The 25,298-nt window shown below is 41.5% G+C and overlaps 2 protein-coding genes across 2 annotated transcripts; both read left to right on the forward strand.

Moving 5' to 3' along the window:
• The first annotated feature begins 13,278 nt into the window (after positions 1-13,278).
• nfe2l3 (nuclear factor, erythroid 2-like 3) lies at positions 13,279-19,170 on the forward strand. Its single transcript, XM_041955397.1, has 5 exons — positions 13,279-14,159; positions 15,877-15,957; positions 17,278-17,391; positions 17,578-18,055; positions 18,169-19,170. Exons 1-5 carry the CDS (start codon positions 13,644-13,646, stop codon positions 18,936-18,938), a joined length of 1,959 nt encoding a protein of 652 aa, XP_041811331.1. The 5' UTR covers positions 13,279-13,643; the 3' UTR covers positions 18,939-19,170.
• A 1,567-nt stretch (positions 19,171-20,737) lies between these two features.
• On the forward strand, positions 20,738-24,132 carry cbx3a (chromobox homolog 3a (HP1 gamma homolog, Drosophila)). Its single transcript, XM_041955425.1, has 5 exons — positions 20,738-20,848; positions 21,692-21,845; positions 22,046-22,202; positions 23,089-23,183; positions 23,489-24,132. Exons 2-5 carry the CDS (start codon positions 21,700-21,702, stop codon positions 23,613-23,615), a joined length of 525 nt encoding a protein of 174 aa, XP_041811359.1. The 5' UTR covers positions 20,738-20,848; positions 21,692-21,699; the 3' UTR covers positions 23,616-24,132.
• The last annotated feature ends 1,166 nt before the right edge of the window (positions 24,133-25,298 follow it).

Genomic DNA, 25,298 nt, shown 5'->3' on the forward strand with positions numbered 1-25,298 from the left:
TAATGTCACAGCTAATGTAATGTCTGAGTACATTCTGCCAACATTTGATTTATTCAATATTATATGCAGTGGTGCAAAGTAACTAAGTACATTTTTCCAAGTACTGTACTTAATTACAATTGAGGTTCACTTTTTGCATCTTTATGCCTCATCTTCACAACATTTCAGAGGCAAATACTATTCTTTTTACTCCATAGAGTCAGAAGTTAACATGGGTGGAGGACTGGGGGGAGAGGTGGAATGAATCGCAGTGCAGGGAGGGGTCCATATAGAATGCCTCTGTACAGGGTGCAGAATTATGTGCTAGGCCCCTGCAAGTTAGATGTGTGGATTAAGATTTTTACATATAAAACACATGGTCACTTTCTATAACATGATGCACTGTTTCTAGATTTAATCAACCAAAAGCATATGTAGACATTAATATTAGCGCTACACCAACCAGCTACAGCATTAACGTACTGCTTATATGTTAATAACATCAACATTAATGATAATCGTCCAATGAATTGATAATGTAATTATATAACAGTGACTGGGGCCATTCTGCACAGTGAATACTATGACTTTTGATACCCAAAGTACATTTTGTTGACAATATTTGTACTTTCAATTTAAGAGAATTCGAACTATAGGACTTTTACCTGTAATGGAGTATTTTAACTGAATAGTATTTACTTTATTTAAGTAAATCTGAATACTTCATCATTCACTGATTATATGAATAACTAAGCGTGTTGACTCAAATGCTGCACCTTTTGAGGTCCTGGTTTTGGTATTTAGATTTTTTCTACTTTCTACTCTAATACATTTATGTATATATTTTTACGCTGTTATATTCACTCTCCAGGGGTAGTTACTTTGATACTTGAATAATATTTGATATACAAAATATATACTCAGCTTATAAAACATTGTATATGTGCACATTAGCCAGCTACAAAAGTATAATTTGACTTATAAGTGAATGCATCAGTAATAATAATACAATAATGTAATATGTAATAATATACCAGTTACAGGAACCATTTTTCTGCATGTGACTACTTTTACTTATATGCACATTTTGATGATAATACTCTGCACTTTCACCTGAGTAAGATTTTGAATGCAGGACTTATAAGGGAGTATTTCACATTGTTGTGTCGCTACTTTAACTCAAGTGAAGAATGTGAAAAATGTTCTTTTTCTGCCACTGAAATTAAGCTTTATTACTAGAGATATACCATGAGATCAGGCTTGTGTACACAGAGACCGGCATATGTGTGTCTTCACACAGGCACACACTACAGTGCACACACAAACACACACAGCAGATGGGGGAATGGGAACTGTTGAACCATATCACTGTGACAGCTTATTATGACGGATGACTGTATCATCTTCGAGAGGAAATCCCTCTCTCACCTCACTCGTGTCTTCTGAGGTCTGAGTACTCTCTGTCTCACCGGCTCGCCTCTGATTTTCTGTATTGGGGCCAAAAGGTGACATTTTAAAGGTTGCAGCAGAAAATGAAACCATTAAGCACACAGGCACACTTACATTAAGCAGCAAAGATTAAAAGTTGAACACGCCGAGGTACTGCAAACAGGAAGTACACTCAGTTTATCTGTGTTTTGCTTTTTGTTTGCTTTCAGACATAAATTCTAGTAAAGTTGCATTTTAAGTGTTGTAAGTTTGGGTTTTTGTCTTGTATTCATTACTGATTGAAGGTCATAGTTTACCCAACTATTTATTTACACTGGTATTATTAGACGAAACATGCTTCTTGTCTCTGTACAGCCCCACTGATCTTTAGTTTCCACCAATCAAACGCAGGCATGCAGACGCCCTTTGTGGAAAACAGGCTGCTTTGCTGAATGGCCTCGCCTCTGCCTGTGATGTGTTGCCTGCTGACAGTTTTGTCCATTGGCGAAAGCGGCCAGGACACTGTTCATATACCATGACAGTCCACAGATTCCTCGAATGCCTCGCAGGGATGCTCAGAGGGTTCCGTATGGTTGCCCGGACACTGTTGCTCACGGTTACATCTCATACGGATCAAACGAGGTCACTGCTCACAAAAGGACATTCTGCTATTCACATGCTGCTATTACTGATATAATCTCTGAATTTTAGCCCTTGATGTATCAGCTGAATGAGATCAAGCTGATGACTGTAAATCTGTACTCTCGTGGCACTGACCTTTGGAGTAATAAAAATGATAAACGGCACGGACAGAACCAGCGATTTCTCGTAAGAACTGCTGAGTGGGAATGTTTCACCGCAGATACAAGCAGGGAGAGCAGTGGGCCTTTTGTACGGCTTTCTCACTTCTTTTCTTCTTCGTTTTCCCTCATCTGTTTTTCCTCTCCAGCTCTGCAGCTTAAAGTGATGTTGTTATTCCAGATGGCTTGGTGCTATATGGAGAACAGACAAGAGGAATACTTCATTGAAAATATGAAAATATGTCAGCATGCGGACATCATTATGGCAGCCTAGATCATTTAAGCGCCCCTAAAATTACCTCCAGGCCTCATGGAGAAAAAGAATAAATGTGTGTGTACGCATGAAGGCTCACATACATATGCCTCCACCGCTGTACAGAACTCAGATTTGCAGATTTCAAACACATGTCTGCCTGTTTCTTAGAAACCTTGATAGCAAATCATATCTTGCACTAACCCAATTAGCTTTACATCTGGCTCGGAGGCCCAAAACCTGTGACAACACAAAGAGATAAATAAAAACCACAAGACAAACTGAGACACGCAGTCTCCAAGGCAGAAATGAACTGCAAGAGCGAGATATATGCTTTACACTCCTCCTCCGCTCACTGTTTTACATCACTCAGATTGGTGCCGGGGAGCGGGTCTCCATGTGGGGCTCGGTCTCTTCCTAAATCTGCCTCCGTTGCATCCTGAAAGTGCCCCTGTGCCAAATGAGCAGCGTAAAGCATGCCCCAAAGGCATGGCCCAAAACGACGCCCAAACAGCAAAGCTGTCAGCCCATGAGCCAACGCACTAAAACATGAGTACAGCCGAACCATTGGGTTTTATAGCCTACAACTCCCAGTCACAAGCCCTCTAATGCCCCGTTTAACAAGCTGAAAATCCTCCATTTATTCCCCCTCCATCTCCCTTTAGGAGCTCCTCTATTACCATTCACAAACAAAGACTGGTTGAAATACACTCCATGTAGTGCGTATAAGCTAGCGTAAATGGTGTTAATGCATGGCTGACGTGAGGGGATAGATGGTGCTCTGTGTTTGCATTCATGCATACAGTATATGCATGTAACTTTGTTTTCACAATAATTTTATCCTCATCTGGGAGAAACAGCTTCTCACACAGCCGCTAGATCAACAGCAGACACTAAAACTGTACTGACACTGATCCTGATGACACAGTTTGAGCACTTATTTAGATTAGCGCCGGGCAGATTTGTGTGCACGCCGTGTGCATACAGATGCACAAGTTGTATAAGTGGATTGTAGCCCGAGAGGGAACCGAGGGAGAAGAAGAAGAGGAGGGAAGAAAAGAGATTTCGCTGCAGGGTCGAGAGGTCTGGGGAGAGTAGGGGTCACTCTCTCTGCTCTCCCATCATGAACACAGCAGATTGGATGAAGTCTTCATCAGCGTTACACTCCACCAGTCACAGTCCTGTGAAACCAGCACCATGTCCTCAGTACACACACACACACACCTCCTCCCCCCTTAACAATGGTGTCACTCATGGAGGCCAAAGAGACACAGGGAGTGCTCCATCATGGGTATTAGCTATGGGGATCAGTTGCTTTAAACAAGAGAGGAGGGGTGTGCTTTTGCAGCCTATCATGTAACAACTGCAGATGAATACCTTTTGAAGTTTTATCTCTATTTATTAGATGTATTTCCTTTTCAAATTGGTTTGTAAGGACAATAGTGCAGCAGTACAGGCAGGACCAATAACTTTAAACACCCATCCCTATTTTTATGCATTTAAATCATCTCCAGATGTATATTATAATTTTGTTTCATTTTCATCATAGGTTTCACCACTTTCTATGGAAGTGGAAAGAACGCTTTCCACTTCATTTCGTTTTACAACACATACTGTGGGGTCCTATTTTACCATCTCTGGGAGAAGAAATTAAATCAATTTTGAATGCACGACACAAAATAGCAATGAAAGCCCTGCATTAAGCAGATCTGGCTGGCTGAGTGGTTCTATTTTCCAATGAGGTTTTGTTTGCTTGTTTGTTTTGCTATTTTTCCACCCTGAAATACAGGGATTGGAAACATGCAAACTATACTGTCTCAGTGGCCTAACGAACCAGTGGTCTTGGAGTGGGGAGCACGCTCTGCAAGCCAAATTGTTTTTCCCTCATAACACCATCTGTTTTCTCCTAGTCAAGCATGGCAAATCAGGGGTCATCATCATTAATATGTTCGCTTGCTAAATCCTGCTGCACCATCTCTATGTAAGGCCCGGTTGATTTAAGGTTATGTGAATTTATCAGCAATAAAATTTAACTCACTGTATTCCAAACATTCCCTTTGAATTTCCAAACCGTCTTCGGGGTAAAAGTGTCATTAGAAGTGAAGTGAAAAACTATAAGATGGCCCAAATGGGACTTGTAAAATTTAAATTCCCAGGGGTGTGTGAGAATTACGAACGTCCTCGCAATTTTTAAGGATGACAGCAAAGCACAGGCTGGATTAGCTGCCCTGATCTTCACCAATACACCTCCAAACTATTTTCTTTGACCGTGTGTTTATGGCTGTGGGAGGACATGTTTATGTTTGACGCCGTGACAGGACTAGAATCCTCAAGAGTGCTATGATGTGGACAGGAAACTCTGAATCTCTCTCCCTCACAAACATCGTACACATTTTCCCTCACCTCACCCAGTTCTCTAAAATAACAACTTTGACACGATCTGTGCCGGGTTGCCGGTAACTCGAGAGCAGCCTGCTCGAACACGGAGCGCTGAGGAATCCCGTGGCTGTGAAAGAGAGGCAGTCAGGGAACCGGTCCGCTCTGAGGTGGGCAGAAATCGATGAGATGGATGGTATAGGGGGCCCACACAGGACCCACTGGGCCTGGGCCCCTTGTGAGATACACCCAGGCCATCTGGATAGGGTAGGGGCCAAAGAGGCTAACAGACGAGCCCAGTGTTTTTGCCACAGCAAAGAGGAGCATTCACCACATGTCCCTTACAGTAGAGACAGAGTGGACTGAGAGATTTTTGGTGGTAATGATAAAATCCTTCTCCCTTCTTATGGTCACAGAAGTGCAGTCAGGCCTCTGTAAACATCTGTCAGCCATTGCCTCCCTCGTCCCCCCTCCTCCTAAGACCCTAGCAATTCAGCGTGCCCTTCGACCTTCGACTGAAGTAAGAGAAACTGTGACTTTATGCCAAAAACTAGAAAAGAGTTCAGTTCTTTGACGGCTATCTCAAAAGGCGAGACAGAGTTAGCTGCATGTCTGTATATGGATAAATCAGTGCTATCATAACAGCAAATATTTGCTTGGCTCATGGTTCCCAGTCCAGGAGAGAAGACGTTAGAGAGTACAGCTGTACGTTGTGATTACTAGAGAATGTGGAAAAGTGAAAAGCCCTCAGGTTATTGAGTCCTTTCAGAGGTTTGTAGACTCAAATATTTGAAAAAAAATGTGCAATAATATTAAACATAAAAGATATGCTCGTCTGAAATACCTCAGCTGTGTCAATTAGCAGTTAAAAGACTTTTAATTGCTTATGCCAGCAAGGAAATTCAAGCTGTTGCATATAATGGACAGAAAATATTATTTTTTAAGCATGCAAGATTTTGATTTTCATTTGTGTTTAGTTAACCAGTCAGTTCGACTAATAAGATTTGTCTGCGGTTTCGACAGTGGAGGCTCTGGTTTACCGTCATCTACTTCCCATGGGATCCAGACCAGCACCGTGGACCCGTGGACACAGACCAGAGCCCTCATCAGCTCTCCCAGCCTGCCTCTCTCTGGGGCCTCAGGTTTCCCCTCCATCCCTCCTTGCTTCCAGCGGTCCCCGAGGCCTCCCTCCCTCCCCACATCAATTACAGCCTATCCCCCACAGTGCCGGCCCCTCCCTCTGTGACCCCGGGGGTTACCGAGTGAGGGAGGTCAGAGGTGGTTCTCCCCGCTGCTACCCCAGGCATCTCTCAGAAGTCTCTGCATCTGAAGCCCTGCGGCCCTGCAGGGCGACACCCACACGACCCTCGAGCAGCCAGGGGAGACAGGGATCCCCACATTCTAGTCAACAATGGTCCGTTCCAGTCTCTCTCCTCTAGCAGACTAATTGTTTCTCCTGACGATTATTTTGCATTTGATAATTATGTTGTGTCCCGTCTGATCCATGTGAACACCGTCACACCTATAACGTTCATCTATGTCCTCTGCTACTTTACTTGCTCGGTTTTGTTTCTACCATTGTATTTTTGTTTTGTTTTTTTTAAGACATTGCTGTGTCATGTTGAAAATATGTGTTCTCACTGTGACATGTTGGCCCTTTGATGCAGCGTTTTTGTTTTGTTTTGTTTTGTTTTTGTAGATCACTCAATACATCAAATCAAAAACAACTAAGATAATAATAATATGGAAAAATGAGCTTGCGACCATAATAATCAATAGCTAATGGGATCAGGGGTTTGCACATATCTGTTTCCTGGAAAATACTAGAATATCATGGGTATCTTGCTGAGAACAAGTGCCTCTATAATCAATTGTAATGCCTTTACATACATTTTTTTGTGAGAGGAATATGAGTTATCCTCAATACTAAACGAGAAGATGCTGCAGTAATTTCCACACACTTTAAATCTCTTTAAATTCATCATAAATTTTTTGAAAAAGAAGAAGTGGACTTGCTTTTCAAGTGAGTTGCACTGATTCAGCTGTAAATCTCGCGGTGAATGGCCAACAATGAAAGGATGTAACACACAACCTGATTAAACAGCAAGTCGATGTGTTGACCACAGAGTTTTGACGTGGGACTCGGCCTCACGGAGCAGAACTGTATTTCTGTCATAGCAGTACCCAGACCTTGCTGTGTCAATACCAGACACATTATCTCTAATGGGAGAGTCTGAGGGTGGAGGGGAAAGGAGACAGGGAAAGAGGGAGAGACACAGAGAGAGAGAGAGCGTGGAAGGACGGCATCTCTATTGATTAGCTGGAAGAGGACCTCCACTCCACCCTCTCCTGTCCAGACATATGGGGTAATAAGGACCACTCTTCTCCACTGCTATCACCCTCCCACCTCCTCCTCCTCGTCTCCTATCCCTCTCCTCTCTTCTCCCCTCACCCTGCTAGAAAGCCTTTTAATCAGCCCCCGGGGGAATACATGGATATGATATGGGAGAAAAAGGAGGGGAAGACATAGGGAGAAAAAGGAGACAGGGTGAGAGGAGTCCATTAGTGGAGCAGACACAATAGCTACAGGAACAGAGCGGGCACAGGGAGGTTTCCTTCAAGCACAGAAAAGGCCATGATACAGCAGGCCTGAAAACACACACATCCTGTATGCCTGCACATGCATAATAAACAGAAATTAATACAGGTCCCTCCACTGCATGCCATACACGTCTAAGCCAATATAGTTCCAGTTCTAGTTCAAGTTACCAGGTCACATCATACAGGGCTGTTTTTCTGCTCGACCAGGGACATTTTCCTCTGTTTTTGTAGGGCCCTTTCTGTTTTCCTTTCCAAGGAGAAGCCTGCCAATCTCAGCGAGCCAGGCCAACTTTATCAAGGCGGCCATCTCTGTCTCTGACATCAAATCCATGACTGCTTCCCATGCTGATTTTTCTTTTTTTTTTTTTAAACTGTCAGCACCTCGCCCCGGTGCTGGCCTCTCAGCCTGTGGACTCTTGGGAGATGGTGAAATAAAGGGAAGGAGGGAGGAGAATGTGAGGAAGAGCTCTAAAATCTGTTCAATCAGTTTTCATATATATCTTTTTATTCTGAGTGAGATGTTACCAATCATAAGTACATTTCTATTCAGTTAAACAGATCCTTATACATGCAACATTTCAATTAGCGAACACAGGTTCCAGTTGTGAGAAGTGGGTAACTTCTCACAGGCCTTAGAAGCCACAAACCCTGGACAGTAGCGCCCCCTCGTGGTCAACACTGTCGGGCACTGCATTAGCAGTTTTTTTTGGCAAACAACTGCTGTGCAAAATAGTATCACATGTTACAAACTGAAAATTGGAATAAAAGTTAGGAATTATTGTGTCTTGCATGGTTCTTTGTGGTAATAAAAACAGCAGCCCCATATTACTGTCAATAGGAGATGTATTACTGCTGATGGAATAAAGCAGAAACACTGCAAAGTGGACTAACACAAAGCAGTCGGTTTCCTGCAGACCACTGGGACACATAATGTAGAAGAGGTCTGCACAGTCCATCAGCATTAAGACAAAACCTGTATTGAAAAGGAAAAGAAATAAAGCCCGAAAAGAGCGACGCATTTTTCATTATTACAACTCAATTTGCAGAGAACGAGCCCGACGTTAAATTGCTTCCATATGCCTCCGCTGCGGGGCGCCACAGAGTCTGCCAGAAAGGGCTACATTAAGTTTTATGGTGATATACGCTATGCAATTGGCTGATGCAGGATAGCGGAGCATGAGCGGAGAACCAGTAGCAAGTCTGGATTGTGATTCGTTCTTTGATTGGCTAAACGGGGATGTCAATCAAGCCGTGACGGGGTCCGGAGGCAGAGAGCGGCCAGTTGGTTGTTTTGCTCTCTGGAGGACAGAGCTCCGCCAGCTGAGCCCATTCAGTCGCACACACACTCACACGCACACAGCTGCAAGTCTCAGATACAACACAAGACTATTTACTCTTCATGGTTAAAACAAATAAACTGAACAAATTATTTTTAGGATTTTAAATTTTAGTGTATTTATATATCCATACTTGTCGATTAATTAAATGTTAAGGTAATTATGGGAAATCATTAGTTTTGTATCCTGTCATAGCTCCTATTCATAAAAAGCCTGACTGCTGACAACGCAAGAACACACAACCATGCATCTCATATTTTAAAATATTAATCAAAATAATAATAAATGTTACAATAATTGTTGAAATACTAATATTATCCATGAACAAAGTTTATCATAATAAGGGTATTTTAATTTGCTTTGTACGTTCATAATGAAAAGAAATTCTATTCTAAAATGAATCAAAGCAGTTAATTAAAACCAATGACACACAAGTGGATGGATAGAGTTTAGCTGTCTAATTATTCTTAAAAGATTTAAAACAGATACTTTGTTTTTATTAGAAAAATATAAGTTCTCCCGAATTATACATATTAAAAATATTTCCTAAAATGCAGCAGAAGTCCTGCAAACTCTTTTTTTTTTTTTTTTTGCCTAGCTAATTTAATCGTCTCTTTTAACCTGCAACCGATGCCATACACAGTATGTCCACTATATATTACTGAATGGGGCAGGTAACCAATCAATAGGTTCATTGCCAAAATTAATATTTCCTGATCACTTTTCACGAGGAGTGGAACTATGCTGTTTATCTGCCCTAAAGGTCTGATAATAAATTCAATCAATAAATACAATGTAAATATAAAATGTATGAGAGGGTAATTTTTTTTGATTGACCTTGCACTCAACAGAGACCATCGTATAATAATGACTTTCAACGCGAGTTTAAACTGTCACTCCTGTGGCAAAAACTAACAAACAAACAGAAAATAACGACAAAAAACTCGGTGGCAGTCACCTCGATTTCCCTCAGGTTTCCCGTGAGTCTTTGCGCGATATAAAATCGTGCGCATGCGCACCAGCGTCCACGCGTCACGTCTAATCCCACCAATCAGCTTCGTCCACAGAGGAGTATGTGGGGGTGATTTAAGAGCTCTGCGCTAATAAATCTGTCAGAACTTCACAAAGTTGATTTAAATGTGTTTCACATCGTTATGAAAATACTTGTGGATTAATCAAATGACTGCACGCTGGCGTCAGATCAATTGGAGTAGATTACTCTTCACAGCTTTTTTTAAAGTGCCGCGATTTGGAGCGTTTAGTCTCAGGATTTGTCGGGCCACGGAGTCGACGTGCAAAGCTTGCATGAGGCGGACCGCAAATGTCACTTGTTATTTTCAAGGGGGTTTTGTTGTAGCTTCTCACGGCTCTGATGCAGCGCATAAACAGCTCAGGACACATCTGTGTATTGCACATCCCTCCCAGCGATGATACAGTTTTAAATAGCTAGATCAGATATATGAGCCGATGGGTGCTCATTGTGTGAAAGTTGCATTATAGCAGCAGAGCGGTGACAATCTTGCAGCTGCATCCTCAATGAAGTGTGGTGAACGTGGGACAAGCCCTGTAGTACTCTTGACTTGTCTCCATTAGATCTGTGCCTGCTCTGCAGGAAGGCTGGACTGTCTGCTGGAGAGACTGGCGACCTGACATAGGCAGTGTGTGTTGAACTTGTTGTGCTGAACTAGACTTGTTTGGGTCGGTCATTATTGCTCCAATTGAATGCGACTTTCTAGACTTCTATGTGATGAAATATCATATAAAAGTCGGTGTGGATCATTTCCAAAAGGCGGATTTTCAACGCGCCCATACTTAGAGGTAAATAGGCCAGAACGGCAGAGAGACCCAGAGGAAGTGTTTTCATCCATTTGGACTTCAACAGCCTTTTCTCACTTTGCATTTATAAGGTGAAGGAACGTCAGATTCGTGACAGATTTATTTTTCTTGTATAGCCTGCACATGGTTCTCACATTATACGGCCACTGAAATAAGAAAATGACATAAAGTTAGCATTGAATCTTAAAAGCAGCCTGCGCAGAAAACATCTTTGGTGTTTTACTTTATTAGTCGACATACACTAAACTAATCAGGCTGTTAAAATAACCTGAAGACATAAAGATAAAATGGATTTACATCTCTCTCTTCCCTGTACAGTCTTCAAAGCCGGAGTTACAGAATATGAGTCAGGTGTTTTTATTTACTGTCTTGATTTCATTTGAGGGGTGGCAAGCAGCCTAAAAACGGTTGTGCATTAATGTTACCGCTAACCGCCAGCAGGTGGCGCAAGTGAGCCAAAACACCGACACTCTAATATTTATCGGCCTTCAGCAGAGTGCAGCCAAGGATCCTGCAGACAGTCCTGTTTCCTCTGATAATTCACATCAACGTTTATCTCCATTTAAATACAGACCTGTATGATTTGATTTGTTTAATCAGAGGCCATGGCATAATATACACAGTTTTGGAAGATATCAGTCACCTACAAATTGGGGGTATTTGTACTTCATTTCATTATCACTGTTTTGTGCTGTGACTTCTGCTTCACAATGTTTTAGTGACTTTGAAGATTTCAGTTTTATATGGAAAACCTATGTTTCTCATAGATTGAACATCTTCCACCTCACCACCTTTTAAATAGGATAGTATTGTATGTAATAATAACACTCTCAAAGCATTCATTATGTGTAATTAATAATTCTGGAGTAAAAATGAATGCAAGATTTTTAGTTTTTTTGTTTCTTTTACACATATGGCTATGAATGCTTCTTTCACTGCTGGATAAATAGTAAATATGTATATAATTAGGTTTTCTCCCAAAATAAATGCTTTCAAAAGGTGCAAACAGTGTCCGTTTTTAACTCTGTCTCTGATTGTGCTCTTGTGATTTAACTCAAGGATGTGCCTAATCTCACTACTGACATATACCAGCACAAGCTTTGGGTAACTAAACATCAGCAAACACATGTCAGTCTGCCTGGAGAGAGACCCTGGATGTCTGACTACATCAAGACAAGAGTATTATAAAATCAGCCATTTTGATATTGCCCTGTCAAAGGCAAACTAGTTTATGCCTGAGATCTTGCAGAAGGACAAACTGAGCTCCTCCAAAACCATGATTTTTCTGTGACCTTTATCATTTGTTTTGTGCATGCAGTTCTGAATGACTTATGATTGTAATGCTTAAAGAAGAGACAGGGCACATTCAAATACAACACATAAGGCTTTCCACTCCTTATTTGATCTCCATTTGTGTCTCTGTTGCAGTACAAGTTAACTATGCAGGAGCCTATGAACAGGCAAGCAGAGTGTTCAAAAGTATAGTTCTGATTAAATATCATGGTTCATATTAAATGGGTGGCATCCTGGACTATAAAATAAAACCACTGACAAGACAGACCTTGAAACATCCAGATGGTTGCTTCCTGGCCAAGGATAAGATGACCTCATTACATTATCAACAACATCATCAGCCTGTGTTCTGTCTTGGACCTGTGGTAACACTGGACATTTCCTGTTTTAATATCATGAGTGCTGGATTGATCTAAAATAACCTCTTTGAGCCCTTTTCTGAAGCGAAAGTAGTAACACCACAAGATAAATGTGCTTGATTGCATATAGAAAATATTTAATTCAATTTAGATGTGGAGAGGTTTGATCAGACAAATGGATTTAAGGTGTCTCATTGTGCATAATGGCCCTGTTTAGATATAATACTCCAGTACAACCGGATTGTTATCATAGAAGCAGCATTTAGATATTGAAACTGGTAGTGTTGGAGCTATTCTAGTTATTTTATATAGTGTTTATAACAATGCATTGTATTCTATAAACTGGCATGTTCTGAAAGAAATTTCAATGCGGAAGGTAATTTAACTTATGAGTTACGTATTTAAATAGCCTACAGCACCCTAATCGAGTCAGAGTGAGCTGTTACTAGTATTTAGCAGTAGTGTTATTTATCAGTATTATCGTTATTTTCGAACAGTGATCACGAATAAAGTATGAACTCATTTGTTCTCGATATCCAGTTTGTAAGGTGTTTTGTAGACGCCAGGACTCCGCCGCTCCCATTTCTCTTTGATGCAGGATTAGACATACACATCATAGTTTAACAAGTTCAAACTGTAATTCAGCCATTTACCAGTAGGGCAAACAGGGACAAATGCAGGTCAGTAGCACAAACTCCCGGAAGTGCTACCTAATAATTCTCCCGAGAAATCAGTTTTGGATAAATGAACGTTTGAAAGTTGGGAATTGCTACCACAAAGAACAACATTTGACTTCTGTAGCGACACCTGTTTGGTTTCTGCTGTTCTTTATTTCTATAAATAATAGCTGTACTTATAAATCGGGTGAAGGCTGGCGGTAGTTAACAACCGTCCCTTTCTCTCATTGGTCATAATTATAACAGACACTCCTATTGTCCAATCACATTCTGTTGCGGTGAACGCTTTCGTCCAATCTGCATGAGCTATGCAAATCTTGAAACGAAGTTTCCCCAGTAGCAGGACTGTGTGGTGACAGCGTTTAGCGTTTCTGATGTTTCATTTTCTGTTTTAGTAAAACGTGACGGAGGTTTTTATAGCCAGGCGTCGCAGACGAATAATTTCTCCGCTATAAGGGACTGAAGACGATGAACATTTCCGCTATGTTTGCGCCAAGAGGTTCCCGTTAACCGGCAATTAAAGCTGATAGCTAACTGCTAACAGCTAGCATAGCTATCTAACGATTTCGCCGGTACAGGCGGACCTCTTTGTCTGACAGGGGAAGGCGTGCTCTTTTGTTAGCTTTTCCCTTTGTCCATTCGGGAAAGAGGAACTGTTGGGTCAGGATTTCACAATAATCTGCAGTTTTGAAAGTATTTAGAAAATGCAAATCGCGAAAAAATACTTCACAGAAGGCCTGATTCAGTTAACAATCTTACTCAGTTTGATTGGAGTTCGAGTGGATATCGACAGCTACTTAAGCGGCTACTATACGCCTCTGATAGAGATTAACTTGGGTCCTAGCTCAGCCTACACCCAGACACCCTTTCATAATTTGAGAGACACTCTTGACGGATACAGTGTGCACCCAAAATGTCCCGAGTTGGACTATTTCTTTGCAAGTCGCCGGTTACTAGACGAGGTGAGGACCCTCGGCTCCCCGCGGTTCCCCACACAGCTGAACGCATGGCTGGTGCACCAAGTGTCTACAACTGACAAGGCTGACTGTGGGCCTTCAACCAGCAACAACACTGACACGAACTCAGGGTTAGAGAATCCCAGGGACGAAGCCAGGGATGACAGTGAGCACCTGCCTGACAGTGGCCAAGAGGTGTGCCAAACAACCCCAGAACTCGGACAAGGGCCTTGTAACGCTGGAGCCTGCGGGTTTCTTAAAGAGGCAAGTGTGCGTGTGTGTGATGTCAGGTTAAACAGACTTTGCTGCTAGCTAAGCCATATGGCCAAGATGTTTGGCTGGCCAGTTAACTGAGGTGATGAACTAGAGTTAAAACTTCCTCATGCTCAACAGTCAAGCTAATGCTATCGCCAGCTAACCAGCAGCACTAACCCATGTTATACAATGATGATCCAGTCAGTAACTTGTTATGTTGTAACATCCTAGTGCACCTTTAACCAAGATCACACAGCGTGATAACCTGTTAGCAAAACCTGACATATGCATTCACTTTCAGTTTGTGAGGCTCTGCCTCTCCTGGATCCCAAACTGCAATTCAGTGATTAAATTCTAGCCTAGATAGATAAGGGGACTCAAAAATCACTATGTATGTAATCACTATCTATGTAAAAATCACTATGTAATTCAATTCACACAACACCAAACTAATCTGGTTAAAAAAACCCTATCTATATAACCAGTTAATGAAAATATGTGTTGTTTCAAATTCCGTATAACTGTTGTCTGTAATATGTGACAGCCATTATGTTTCAAAGACTATAATCATAAACAGACCTTTATGTTAAATTCAGCCAGTGATAGAGTTTTTCAAGCTCAGGGAAGAAACAGCTGCTTGGTGGATGTTATGTCCTGAGGGCAGTTGATGTCGCCATTTGTGTAACTATATCCCCTTTCTTCAGACTCAACCGCCAGCTGTGGGCCTTGAGAGGTGGAGATGTGAGGCTTAGACCCACACCCTGTTTGCTTACACAAAAGCAGTGGTTTGTATTTGAACACTGCCCCCTCCCAGGGTTGTTGCTCACATGGATAATATGATGTTAACACATCGTTTATTCTTTACCCTCTCGTTTGTAAAATAAGTAAAAGCTGAACTGCTTGTAGGGCAACATGTTGTGGTTTGTGGAAACACAATGTTCCAAAGGAGAGGACTACAGCTGTGAAAGTAAGGATCAGTGACTATGCAATGGGCCATTCAAAGCTGGAAAAGCTACTCCAGTAGAAGTCGACAAGCTGAGACAGCGCTTGGGCAGAACTCTGCTGCTGTAAAGTACCATTTGCCATATTTTTGCCTCTAGCATTAATGTAAAAACTGATTCAGCAGTCATTCTATTTTGGAACAGGTGAGAATCCACCCCCTTCCATCACTTTAGTATGGGCAATAATTGTTAGCCTTTATATGGAGATATCAACAATATTGTGTCTGTGGCTGACAGCTGGTGACTTACATGAAATGCTATACTTAGTGCATGAGGAACATCTTGCAACATCTTAAAGGATTAGGTCATCTCTGAGAGTAATTAGCCTAACGGTTGGTATATCAAAAGATCCTAAGCCACACTTCCATACAAATACACCAGGTACCACATTATTAGTGCTTCACAAAAGGCCCTGACCACAGTTGACAGGGCTATGAAAGAAGATAGGCTTAAATGTAGTCATGTCAGCAGGTGTCTGCTGCCTCCAGAGTTACAACAACTACACATGATGAAAAAAAACTTTTCTCTGTCAAAATAGGGCAGTAATCATTTTCTAAGATGTCTGGATTGGGATCCCCAAACCAGAATTGTTTTTGTCTTAAAGGTCTTTTGATGGCAGCTAACAAATTGACCGTTTTTCTTTTTTTGTATCCTGAATCCTCTGACTCTCCTGTTCCCCAATTCTGTCTTCCCTTCTCTCCATCTGCCTTTCTTTGCTTGACCAGGAGGATGATGCTAAAGTTAAAACGGAGGATGAACCTGCCCCACTCGCTCAGCTGGCTCACAGTTCTACACTGGAACAAGAGGTTTGTCCCAGTTTGCCTTCATTTGTTACTGTATACTGTTTACTGTCAGTGTTTCCTGTTATATCAAAAAATAGCTTTACTGGTTTTCTTACACACCATAGGGCAGGGGTCACCAACCCGGTGCCCGCGGGCACCAGGTCGCCCGCAGCATCCACATCAGTCACCCGTAAGCCAGTTCTGAAAATAGCATCCATCCATCCATTATCTATACACCGCTGAATCCTTTCTAAAAATAGCACTAATCACGAATTAGCTCTGTCTAAAATTTTATTTAATTGTGTTGCTATTCTTTTTGAATTACATTTACAGTGATGTAAATTTAAAAACGAATACATAAAAACGTAAAAAAAAATGTATATCATAAAAAAAGTTTAATATACAAACTTTGACGTAGTATGGGTTGGAGGTCAGTCTAGTGCGCATGACAAACCAGCTTTGCTGAGATGAGCTCGTGAGCGCTGCAAAGATGAGGAAACGAACGCGTTTTCTACCCACAAAACATGGCAGAAAAAAGGAAGAAAACTTATCATTTTCACAGTGAATGGGAGGAAGAGTTCTTTTTTACTTTTAACGTGAAAGAAAACTGTGTGTCTCATTTGCGGTGCGACTGTGGCGACGGCTAATCGGCACAACGTGGAGAGACACTTCAGTACATGTCACAAAAGCTACCAATAAAAACTGTTAGTGGCTAGTAAAAATTGAAAAAGATTTCCTGCAAAATGTTGTGGAAGTGATCATTTGAAAATGAAACAATTGGATATTGCATATTGAAATGTATCTGTTTCCTACCTTGTTTAATCATTCTGAATAACTATTGAAATGGATCATCTGCGATCAGTGTCTTCACATAGAATATCATTAATAATAATATAAAATTAAAGGTACACTGTGTAACTTTGTTATTTCAGAAGTGTATTATCAAAGTGGTAGCCCTTTGCATTACTCAGTGCCCTTGAAGTAGCTCTTAGTTTCAAAAAGGTTGGTGACCCCTGCCATAGGGTCTGTCAGTCTGTCACAACATGTGTATCACACTTGCCTAAAATTTACACGACTGTGTCAGAAGTTCTGTTGTATCTATTTTTGACCAGAAAATCACATTTTCACATGACTTCACTGCTCAAACTGCACTGTTTTGATGACAGTGTTGTTTTATTAACACTGTGTTAGATTGCGGATGTCGAACCACAATAATTACTAAATGTCTCACTGGCAAACAAATCCTTTAATTCACATTGGAGACATACTGTAATTTTGGCAACAAAACATACCACTTACCCTGTCAGTGCTGTATTCTATGAATTTTTGTTTTTCCCATTTCAGAGTCTGCTTGAAGGCATTACTGCACTCTCTGATCCAGCAGGCCACCCTCCTCCTACCATTGATATTGACCAGCACTGGAACAGTTTACTCTCTCTGTCTGTTACTGACCTTGATGTAAGTTGTCTGCTCATGTTCATTACAGTCAAGATGCCTGAAAATTGATTTTGCACAAGGCTTAATATCAATTTGCAGATGGATAAGCTTAACCATCAGTATGTTATAATGACAGCCTACATGTTGTGGTGGATTTTCAATATTGCAAAGACTAAAATTCAGTTGAAATGTATGTCTCATGTGTAGGACTTGGACTCCCTTGTTACTGAGCGCCTATCAGACCTCAACACAGACATCACCACCGCCATCAGCCAGGATGTCAGCTTGCATGATGCTATGGTAACCAGTGCTGGAGTGTTTGGTGTGACGTCTGAAAGCATTGAGTCCAGGCCAGTCACACAACAAGAAAGAACCCTCTTCCGACTGGAATCCACAGGCTCCTCACACTCAGACGCCTCACCAGGGATGGCGTTGGGCCTGGCTGCTCTCCCCTTTGCTTCAGTATGTAATTTATCTGGAAATGTGTCACAACATAGTGCACTGGGTGGCTGTCTGGATGAGGCAGTGTTTGACCAGATTAATCAGCTAGGTTTAGAAGGCCTGGACACAATGGACACCCAGCTGATGGGCTGTCTGGGGAGCATAGACCCACAGGTCCTTGAGGACTTGGACTCGGATTCTGGCCTCTCCTTGGAGAGCAGCTCTGGAGGTCCAGTCTCCCCAGGTTGGTTCAGATCTCTACAAATATGTGTAGATTAAATGCCTTTATTGCCATGGTTTGTGAAGCCAAGAAGTTGTTTGTTATACATACTAATAAATGACCCCTCACTCATCCAGGCTCATCCGAGATGTCATCGTCATCCAGTTCATATTGTGAGGATGAATGTGGAGCTACAGGCTACAGCAGTGAGGTGGATTCACTCCCCTCAAAAGGCATCACGGACTACACGACAACGTGGTCACCCATTGATCTGAGTGAGAGTGTGTGGCATGACCACAGCTACTCATCTCCTGCTTTCTTCGACCAGCCATCGGTAACACTTCCCCACAAAGGTATCAAAGAGGAGCCTCTCAGCGATGATGATGGGCCAAGGCTGGACGAGAGGGAGCTGAGTCGTGATGAGCTGCGCGCCCGTGCCATGTGCATCCCATTCTCTGTCCTGCAGATTGTCAACATGCCTGTGGAGGAGTTCCTGGAGGTCCTCGACGGTCATGGCTTCTCCACTGAACAGGTGACCCTCCTGAGGGACATCCGCAGGAGGGGGAAGAACAAACTGGCAGCACAAAACTGCCGGAAGCGCAAACTAGATGCCATCACGGGGCTCCAGGAGGAGGTGGAAAGGCTGCACGCTCAGCGAGACAGGCTACTGAGGGAGAAACAGCTCACAGCCAAGACAATGGGTGCTGTGGGCCAGCAGATAAAGCAACTGACCAGAGACGTCCTGGCCCGGCTGAGGGATGATTCAGGACAGCCCCTGAGCCCAGAAAGATTTACCCTGCAGTGCGGGACTAACGGGAGGGTTGTAGTTCAGCCTGTAAGACGGCCTGCTGTCTCCACATCAACTGGCAACAAAACAGACAAGAGAAAGAAGGAGAAAAAGCAATGATGCAGTATTGCTAGCTGAGACCTGAACTTTTAGGTTTTTGGGATATTTCTGAACTTACTTGCTTGACTCTGGTTTCGGGATCTCCTCTTTTTGTATAAGTGTGTGTGGATTAGGAGCCTAAATCGACAAAAGCTGCAAAAAGAAAAGAAACTCAGAACATAAAAAAAAAAAAAAAAAATCTCTGTAAATAAAGTCTCTCATGGGAAAAATGTAGCTTACACACTGGACATTTGCTTATTGAAGATGGACAACGCAGCCAGGGCAGTTTATGGCAACAGCTAAACTGCGGGCGACGCTACCAGTCTCTCTTTGTGCCTGTTAACATTTAAGTCATTGAGTCTTAAGGTTTTTACAGACAAGCTTAGACAACCAGACATGTCTAAAAGTCAGCATTGTGACAATTACTGGTTAGAGATCTAGGAGGAGGATTCTGTTTGTTTCCATGTAATCTTGCCTCTCATTGTATACCTGTTCAGTATAAAGAGGTTAGACATTGTATTTATTAAAGTTTCTGAGGTTCCTGAAATGCTTAAGTGCATCATGAGACCGTCAAGGGCAGTATCTTTTGTTCATGATGATAAGTTTATCTCAAAGTGGTAAGAATAATGGAACTTGACCTATCTAAAGTTTACATATTTGTTTCAAATATTTGAGGGCATGGACTGTTCAGTAGAAATTTGAACTGCAATGTAAAAAAAACTTCTTCTTTTTTTTTTTGCTTTCCCTGTATGTCTCGAAGACATACAGTATACCAATGATTAAACTGACAAGGCCTTAATTTGCATTAGATCAGTGATTTGGATATTGTGTGTACATGGTCCACAAATGCACATTATCTTGACAAAAATGTTTTTAAGAGGCTTCCATTTTGTGTTTTATACTAATATTGAATAATTTGTTTCAAGCACAATTTTGCTTAACCCTTTCAATTACTTAAGAGTTTTGACAAGATTATATTCTACCTCACACCTTAGTTTTTGTTATATATTTTGGCTACATAAAAAATACTCTTTTTAGAGTGCACTCATTAACTACAAATTCTTCATTATTAAAATGGCCCTGAAAGGACCTTAACCATCCAATTCAGGAAAAAAAAATACAATCACCAATTATTTTATGCTATTAAATGTTGATCTGGATATGACATTATCCGAGTTGCCATCATGTTCATGGGCACACCACTTTATACAGTCAGGTGAGTATTTAAAATGGGGAAAGGTGCATAAAGTAGTTAACAGTGTGAGTCATTACTTTTTTTTTGTCCCAGTCCTTCACAAATTTGTATTTAATTTTCTGGTTTGACCATGAATTTGCTTTGCTGTTTGTATAAACTTCAAACTGTTTTTCTTTGTTGCAAAAGTTTTTGATTGCATGGTGATTGTTGAATGTTGATAGTATGATTTTGCTAAGGGAATTTGAAATGCTCTTGCAGAGCTAGATTTTTTTTTCTGATTTAAAAAAAAAAAAAAGATAAATGATAAAAGACTGTCTCATTCTTGTGCCACTGTTTAAGGAGCATCTAGCTAGTTAGCTGTGTTTGAGTAACCAGCATATAACCACCAGATGACAGTTTATCCTCAAGCTAGCTTTCGATGGCAGAGTGACCTAAATTTTAAACCACTCTTACAGGGCATATGCTGAAGAAATTATTAAGTCCGAACTTGGTTTAAGTAGGTTTTAGACTTTGCGACCTTAATCATGTGTCCTGTACCACAGTGTTGAAAGACGGCTGGCAAATCGCCTAGCCACGAGGCGCAGAACTATAAAAAGCGAAGCACGTTGTCCTTCCCGGCTCCCGTAGAAGACCCACGGCTTTTGGCGCCTGCCCTTTAGTGCTGCAGAAAAGAGATAAAGGGAAGACAGACCGCGTGGTTCGGAGGCATCAGCTAGGCAATCCCTGTCGTTTTCGGGTGCGTATGCAGAAATAATGCTTTTAAACGTTACATCGTGCAATACATATCGTAAATGCTATTGCTTGACCCGGGGATGCTAGCGGTAACTGGCTTTGTTGTACAAGTTGGAGCTTTCAGGAGGGAACGTAGTTCGTGCAGAAAGCTAGAGCTATAACGTTTAGATCAAGTTACTCGAACAATGTTCGCTGGATATACTACTTTGAGACTGTACGTCTGTAACCGTTATGCTAGCGCAGCTTACTGCATAATGCAATATATTGACTGCATTAACATCAGCTAGCTAAAGTGTATGTGTCCACTCCAGCTTTTCATGTTTTTATCTTACCGAGTTTGGCTTTAATCACAATTTGCTTTCTGAAATCGTTAAAGTAAGGTCACGAACTTATACTTGGGGTTGTTTCTTTACACAGTTAAGCCAAGGACATTTTCTGTAACGTCAACAGTTACCGCCCAGGCCTGAAATAATATAAGCTAACACTACAGTTAGCACGTTGGCTAACCTTAAGTACATAACGCCGTCTCTCGTTATTATTTTGTACTAAGTGTTGTTAACTGGGTTTCAACTTAGCATCACAGCCAGATAGTATTTGATTTGTACTTCGGCCATATCCCTGTACCTTATTGGGTACTTCTTAGTTAGCATACCATCAGGTATCACAGTGAGTTTGTGTACGGTCATTTCATCTCTGCTAGTTTGGGGGGATGCTGGTCCTGTGTTTTTCTTTACTTCATTGTAATGTGGGTGAGAGCAGAATCTTATTGCATATTCATATGAATTATTGTGGTGCCATTGCACAAGTCTTTTAAACGGTTAAAGTTCTCACACTCCTCTGTTTTTAGTGCACAACATGGGCAAGAAGCAGAATACCAAGACTAAGAAGGATTCACAGGACACACAGGAGGAACCTGAGGAATTTGTTGTAGAAAAAGTACTTGACCAACGTGTTGTCAATGGGAAAGTAGAATTCTTCCTGAAGTGGAAAGGATTTACAGAGTGAGTTCCCTGGGACACCTGCTGAGCTGGAAGTGCTTCCCTGGTATGGGGTTGTGCTATGCTTTTGTTCATTAGTCACTGGTTGCATGAATACAAGCCACCTTTTAAAGTTAACAATAGTGTTTGCAGCTGTATCAGTGGAAATCTTTTTTAAGGGATGTTCTGAGATGCAGATGCTCACCCTCTTTCTGCTCTTTCAGTGCTGACAATACTTGGGAGCCAGAGGAGAACTTGGATTGTCCAGAGCTGATTTCAGGGTTTTTGGAAGCACAGAAGAACGTTAAGGAGAAGCCTGCTCCCGTTAAGAGGAAGGCATCAACAGATGAGCCGGAGACGGAAGCCAAGAAGAAAGATGTGGTGAGTTCACTAATACCCCTTTCACCCTGGACCAAAAAAGTCCAACAACATCTGGCTTTTGTCTTCAGTGGAAAAGTACAATTTGGTATTGATTCCTGGGTCAAGTGACTCTGCAGTAGTCACGGGTATTTATCAGCTCCAGCTCCGACTGGCAGTAATGGAAACATGACACCTGGGTGAACATGCAAAATTTCGACCCCTTTTGCTTTTACGTTATAGAGCATGTTGAAGTTCCAGATGTTGCCGTGTAAATATTGCCTGATTCTGACAGAATTGTCCCCTCTTTACAGTCTGTTTCCATCTCATTATCTTATAAATGATGAAAAAAAGTAACCACCATAATATTGTGACTGCTACTCTGAGTTGTTTTCCGGTGCGTTTGTGACATTGAACGTGACACGCTAGGGGAAAAAAACAGACAAAATTGTCTGCTGTCATTCGGAGAGGAGTCAATCGCCTGTTTTAATAATCACACAGTATATGCACTGAATTTGATGTCAAAGGGGTATAATAGTTTCACATGCCTCCCCAACCAGTGTTTTGCTTCTGAGATGACACCAATTATATTTAGCAGTAGGAATCTGTCAAATAAGGTTAATTTCTCACAATTCTGATAAATATAACTGGAAAAATGTCTCATGTGAACATTACCTTGTAGTTTAGACCTCCTAAAAATTGTGATAGCACAGTTGTCACAGATGTATTAAGATATATCCAAGTAAGATATGTTATTGTAATGCAGCAACTGTTGAACCTGTCCTGGAGAGAGCCTTGGATCAATCATTAGCGTCTCGGACTTATAGTTACCCTATATCAACTCGGGAGGGGGAAAAAAAACTTGCAGTTTCTTTAATAAGCTCACATGCTCTCTTGTAACCACTTATAGGCTGAGAAACCACGTGGCTTTGCTAGGAACCTTGAACCAGAACGGATCATTGGCGCAACAGACAGTAGCGGGGAGTTGATGTTCTTGATGAAATGGTGAGTACAGAAGGAAAAGCTCCTCTTTATGTGCAAACGGCTGAAACCGTCATCCTTTCTGAATTTTTTGGACAAACATGTAATATTCCCACCAGTAAGTCCATTATTACTTGTGGTGATACTCTGGCGTTGTTGAATCCCTCAGAGGTAAGTAAAATGTGCATTCAGCCAGGAATGCTGCTGTGTCGGAATTTCCCTCCAGATAAAGTAGTCTCTAAGCTGAAGTGACCGTTAATGGATTTGTAGTAGACAAGGGTCCACAGTGGCTTTAAAGTATTTCTATCTCTTTGCCTTTGTTTCTTTAGGAAAGACTCAGATGAAGCAGATTTGGTCCCTGCCCGTGAAGCCAACACTCGGTGCCCTCAGGTGGTCATTTCCTTCTACGAGGAGAGATTGACATGGCATTCCTGTCCAGAGGACGAAGCTCAGTAATACTCCCCTCTGGTCCCTGCAGTCCCTTGCACGGCCTATGCCCTTTTCCTCAGGACTGAATTTTCTCCTTTGGCTTCCCCTCTAGTTTTAGCTTTGTTAGTTACTTTTGGAGATGTTTCTACCCTCGCGTTGTGTGGCAGTCAAGGAGAGCTATGTTGTTGTACATATAAAATGAACAGATGGTAAAAGAACAGGTGATGGTGTTGTGATGTTAAATGAAGTCTTCCGTTATCACGTTCGGATTTATGAAATGGCAGTTCAGGAACCATACTCTTTGATAGACCACAGCACCACCCATATTTACACCTGGTCAAATTTTATAAATTCAGAATGGCTACTTTGGATTCATAAAACTGTCGACCACCTCTTGTCTCACCACCTCATTCTCGTATAACATGCTGATTTTTGTTTCTTCTTTTTTTCACACTAGTGCTAATGTTTTGTTCTAAGAGTTGATTTTGTATACTTGGCCTGTAAATATTATTTGAAGTTCTAATAAAGGTTTTATGTGACCAAATTCCACTGTTTAGTTTTTATGGTTACAGTGAAATTAGAATTTAGGAAGTAAAATACATATGCAGGCTTATCTGTGATTTATTCATCTAGACTTTTGCAACTTGATTTAGTTTTGGTGCAGATAAATTACTGAAAGCGTTACATTGGTTTATGATTTGGATGCTCAAACAGATGTTCCTATCATGCTTCCTGGACAAAGTTTTCAAGATTAACTCTTTTTGTCTTCATGTACATGTCTACATCCAAATTTAAAGCAATGTTGACAAGCATAATGAAACTTAGAGTGACAACAAAATTCACAAATTTTTCTGCTGGCCCCTGAGGAGTTTAAATTTAATGTTCGACTTCTAACACAAGGGTGTTTTCTTTTTGTCGTTTCCTGTGCATGATGTGTCTGGAGGTCTGAGATCTCCCAGAATACTGCTTCAGTGTGGAAGAGCCAAATCATCCTCATAAAGTAATCATGGTGGGGAGTCAATGGCCCAGGCACAGCATGAATACTATAGACAACCAACATCAGCATAATAGAAGCAGGACATGCGACGTCTAGCCGAGTAAATCATTCCCACCCTGCCACTCGGGTGACACCCTGCAGCTCAGTACTTGCCAGTAAAACCTCACACAAACAGCGGAGCAGTGGTGGGTTTTCTTTCAGGCCATGCTGCCAGTGAGCAGAACAGTCTCATGACTGGCATTAGGGTATGGGGAGATGGACTTTGGGCCTTTTGGTATTAGTATTGATGACGTCACAGAGTTTTTGGTTTCTGTAGAAAAATCCCTCACGACACACCCCTACACAGCCAGTGACGAGGGCCTCTAGCAATCAGTGGCTTGCAATCATCATCAATCAAAGGGATTCTAAATGACTCTATTTGTTGCCTTATGTTTACTCTCAAAATGTTGATTATAAAAATGCTATTAAATTCTTCCCAATATAAACCTACTAAAAGGAATCATACCAGGAAACAATTATGAGTCTCCACATGAAAGCAGACATTCTTTTAAAAAGGTGTCTTTATTTCTAAGCAATTACTCTCACATTTCATGGGACGTTGTGACCGTCTTGATTGAGTCGAACCTTTAATCAGTGCAGCATAGTCATCACTTGTATATCTTTGATCATCTCAAGTCCACAACACGACTACGCATGATATCTGATGTCAACCC

Source organism: Chelmon rostratus, chromosome 16, assembly GCF_017976325.1.
Source record: "Chelmon rostratus isolate fCheRos1 chromosome 16, fCheRos1.pri, whole genome shotgun sequence".
In the NCBI taxonomy this organism is placed as follows: Eukaryota; Metazoa; Chordata; class Actinopteri; order Chaetodontiformes; family Chaetodontidae; genus Chelmon; species Chelmon rostratus.

Excerpts from the sequence above, each read along its gene's own strand:
- nfe2l3 (XM_041955397.1), top strand. The coding sequence starts at position 13,644 with ATGCAAATCGCGAAAAAATACTTCACAGAAGGCCTGATTCAGTTAACA. Across the intron at positions 14,160-15,876 it reads CCTGCGGGTTTCTTAAAGAG|GAGGATGATGCTAAAGTTAA; the intron begins GCAAGTGTGCGT and ends TTGCTTGACCAG. Across the intron at positions 17,392-17,577 it reads TGTCTGTTACTGACCTTGAT|GACTTGGACTCCCTTGTTAC; the intron begins GTAAGTTGTCTG and ends TCTCATGTGTAG.
- cbx3a (XM_041955425.1), top strand. The coding sequence starts at position 21,700 with ATGGGCAAGAAGCAGAATACCAAGACTAAGAAGGATTCACAGGACACA. Across the intron at positions 22,203-23,088 it reads AAGCCAAGAAGAAAGATGTG|GCTGAGAAACCACGTGGCTT; the intron begins GTGAGTTCACTA and ends AACCACTTATAG. Across the intron at positions 23,184-23,488 it reads TTGATGTTCTTGATGAAATG|GAAAGACTCAGATGAAGCAG; the intron begins GTGAGTACAGAA and ends TTGTTTCTTTAG.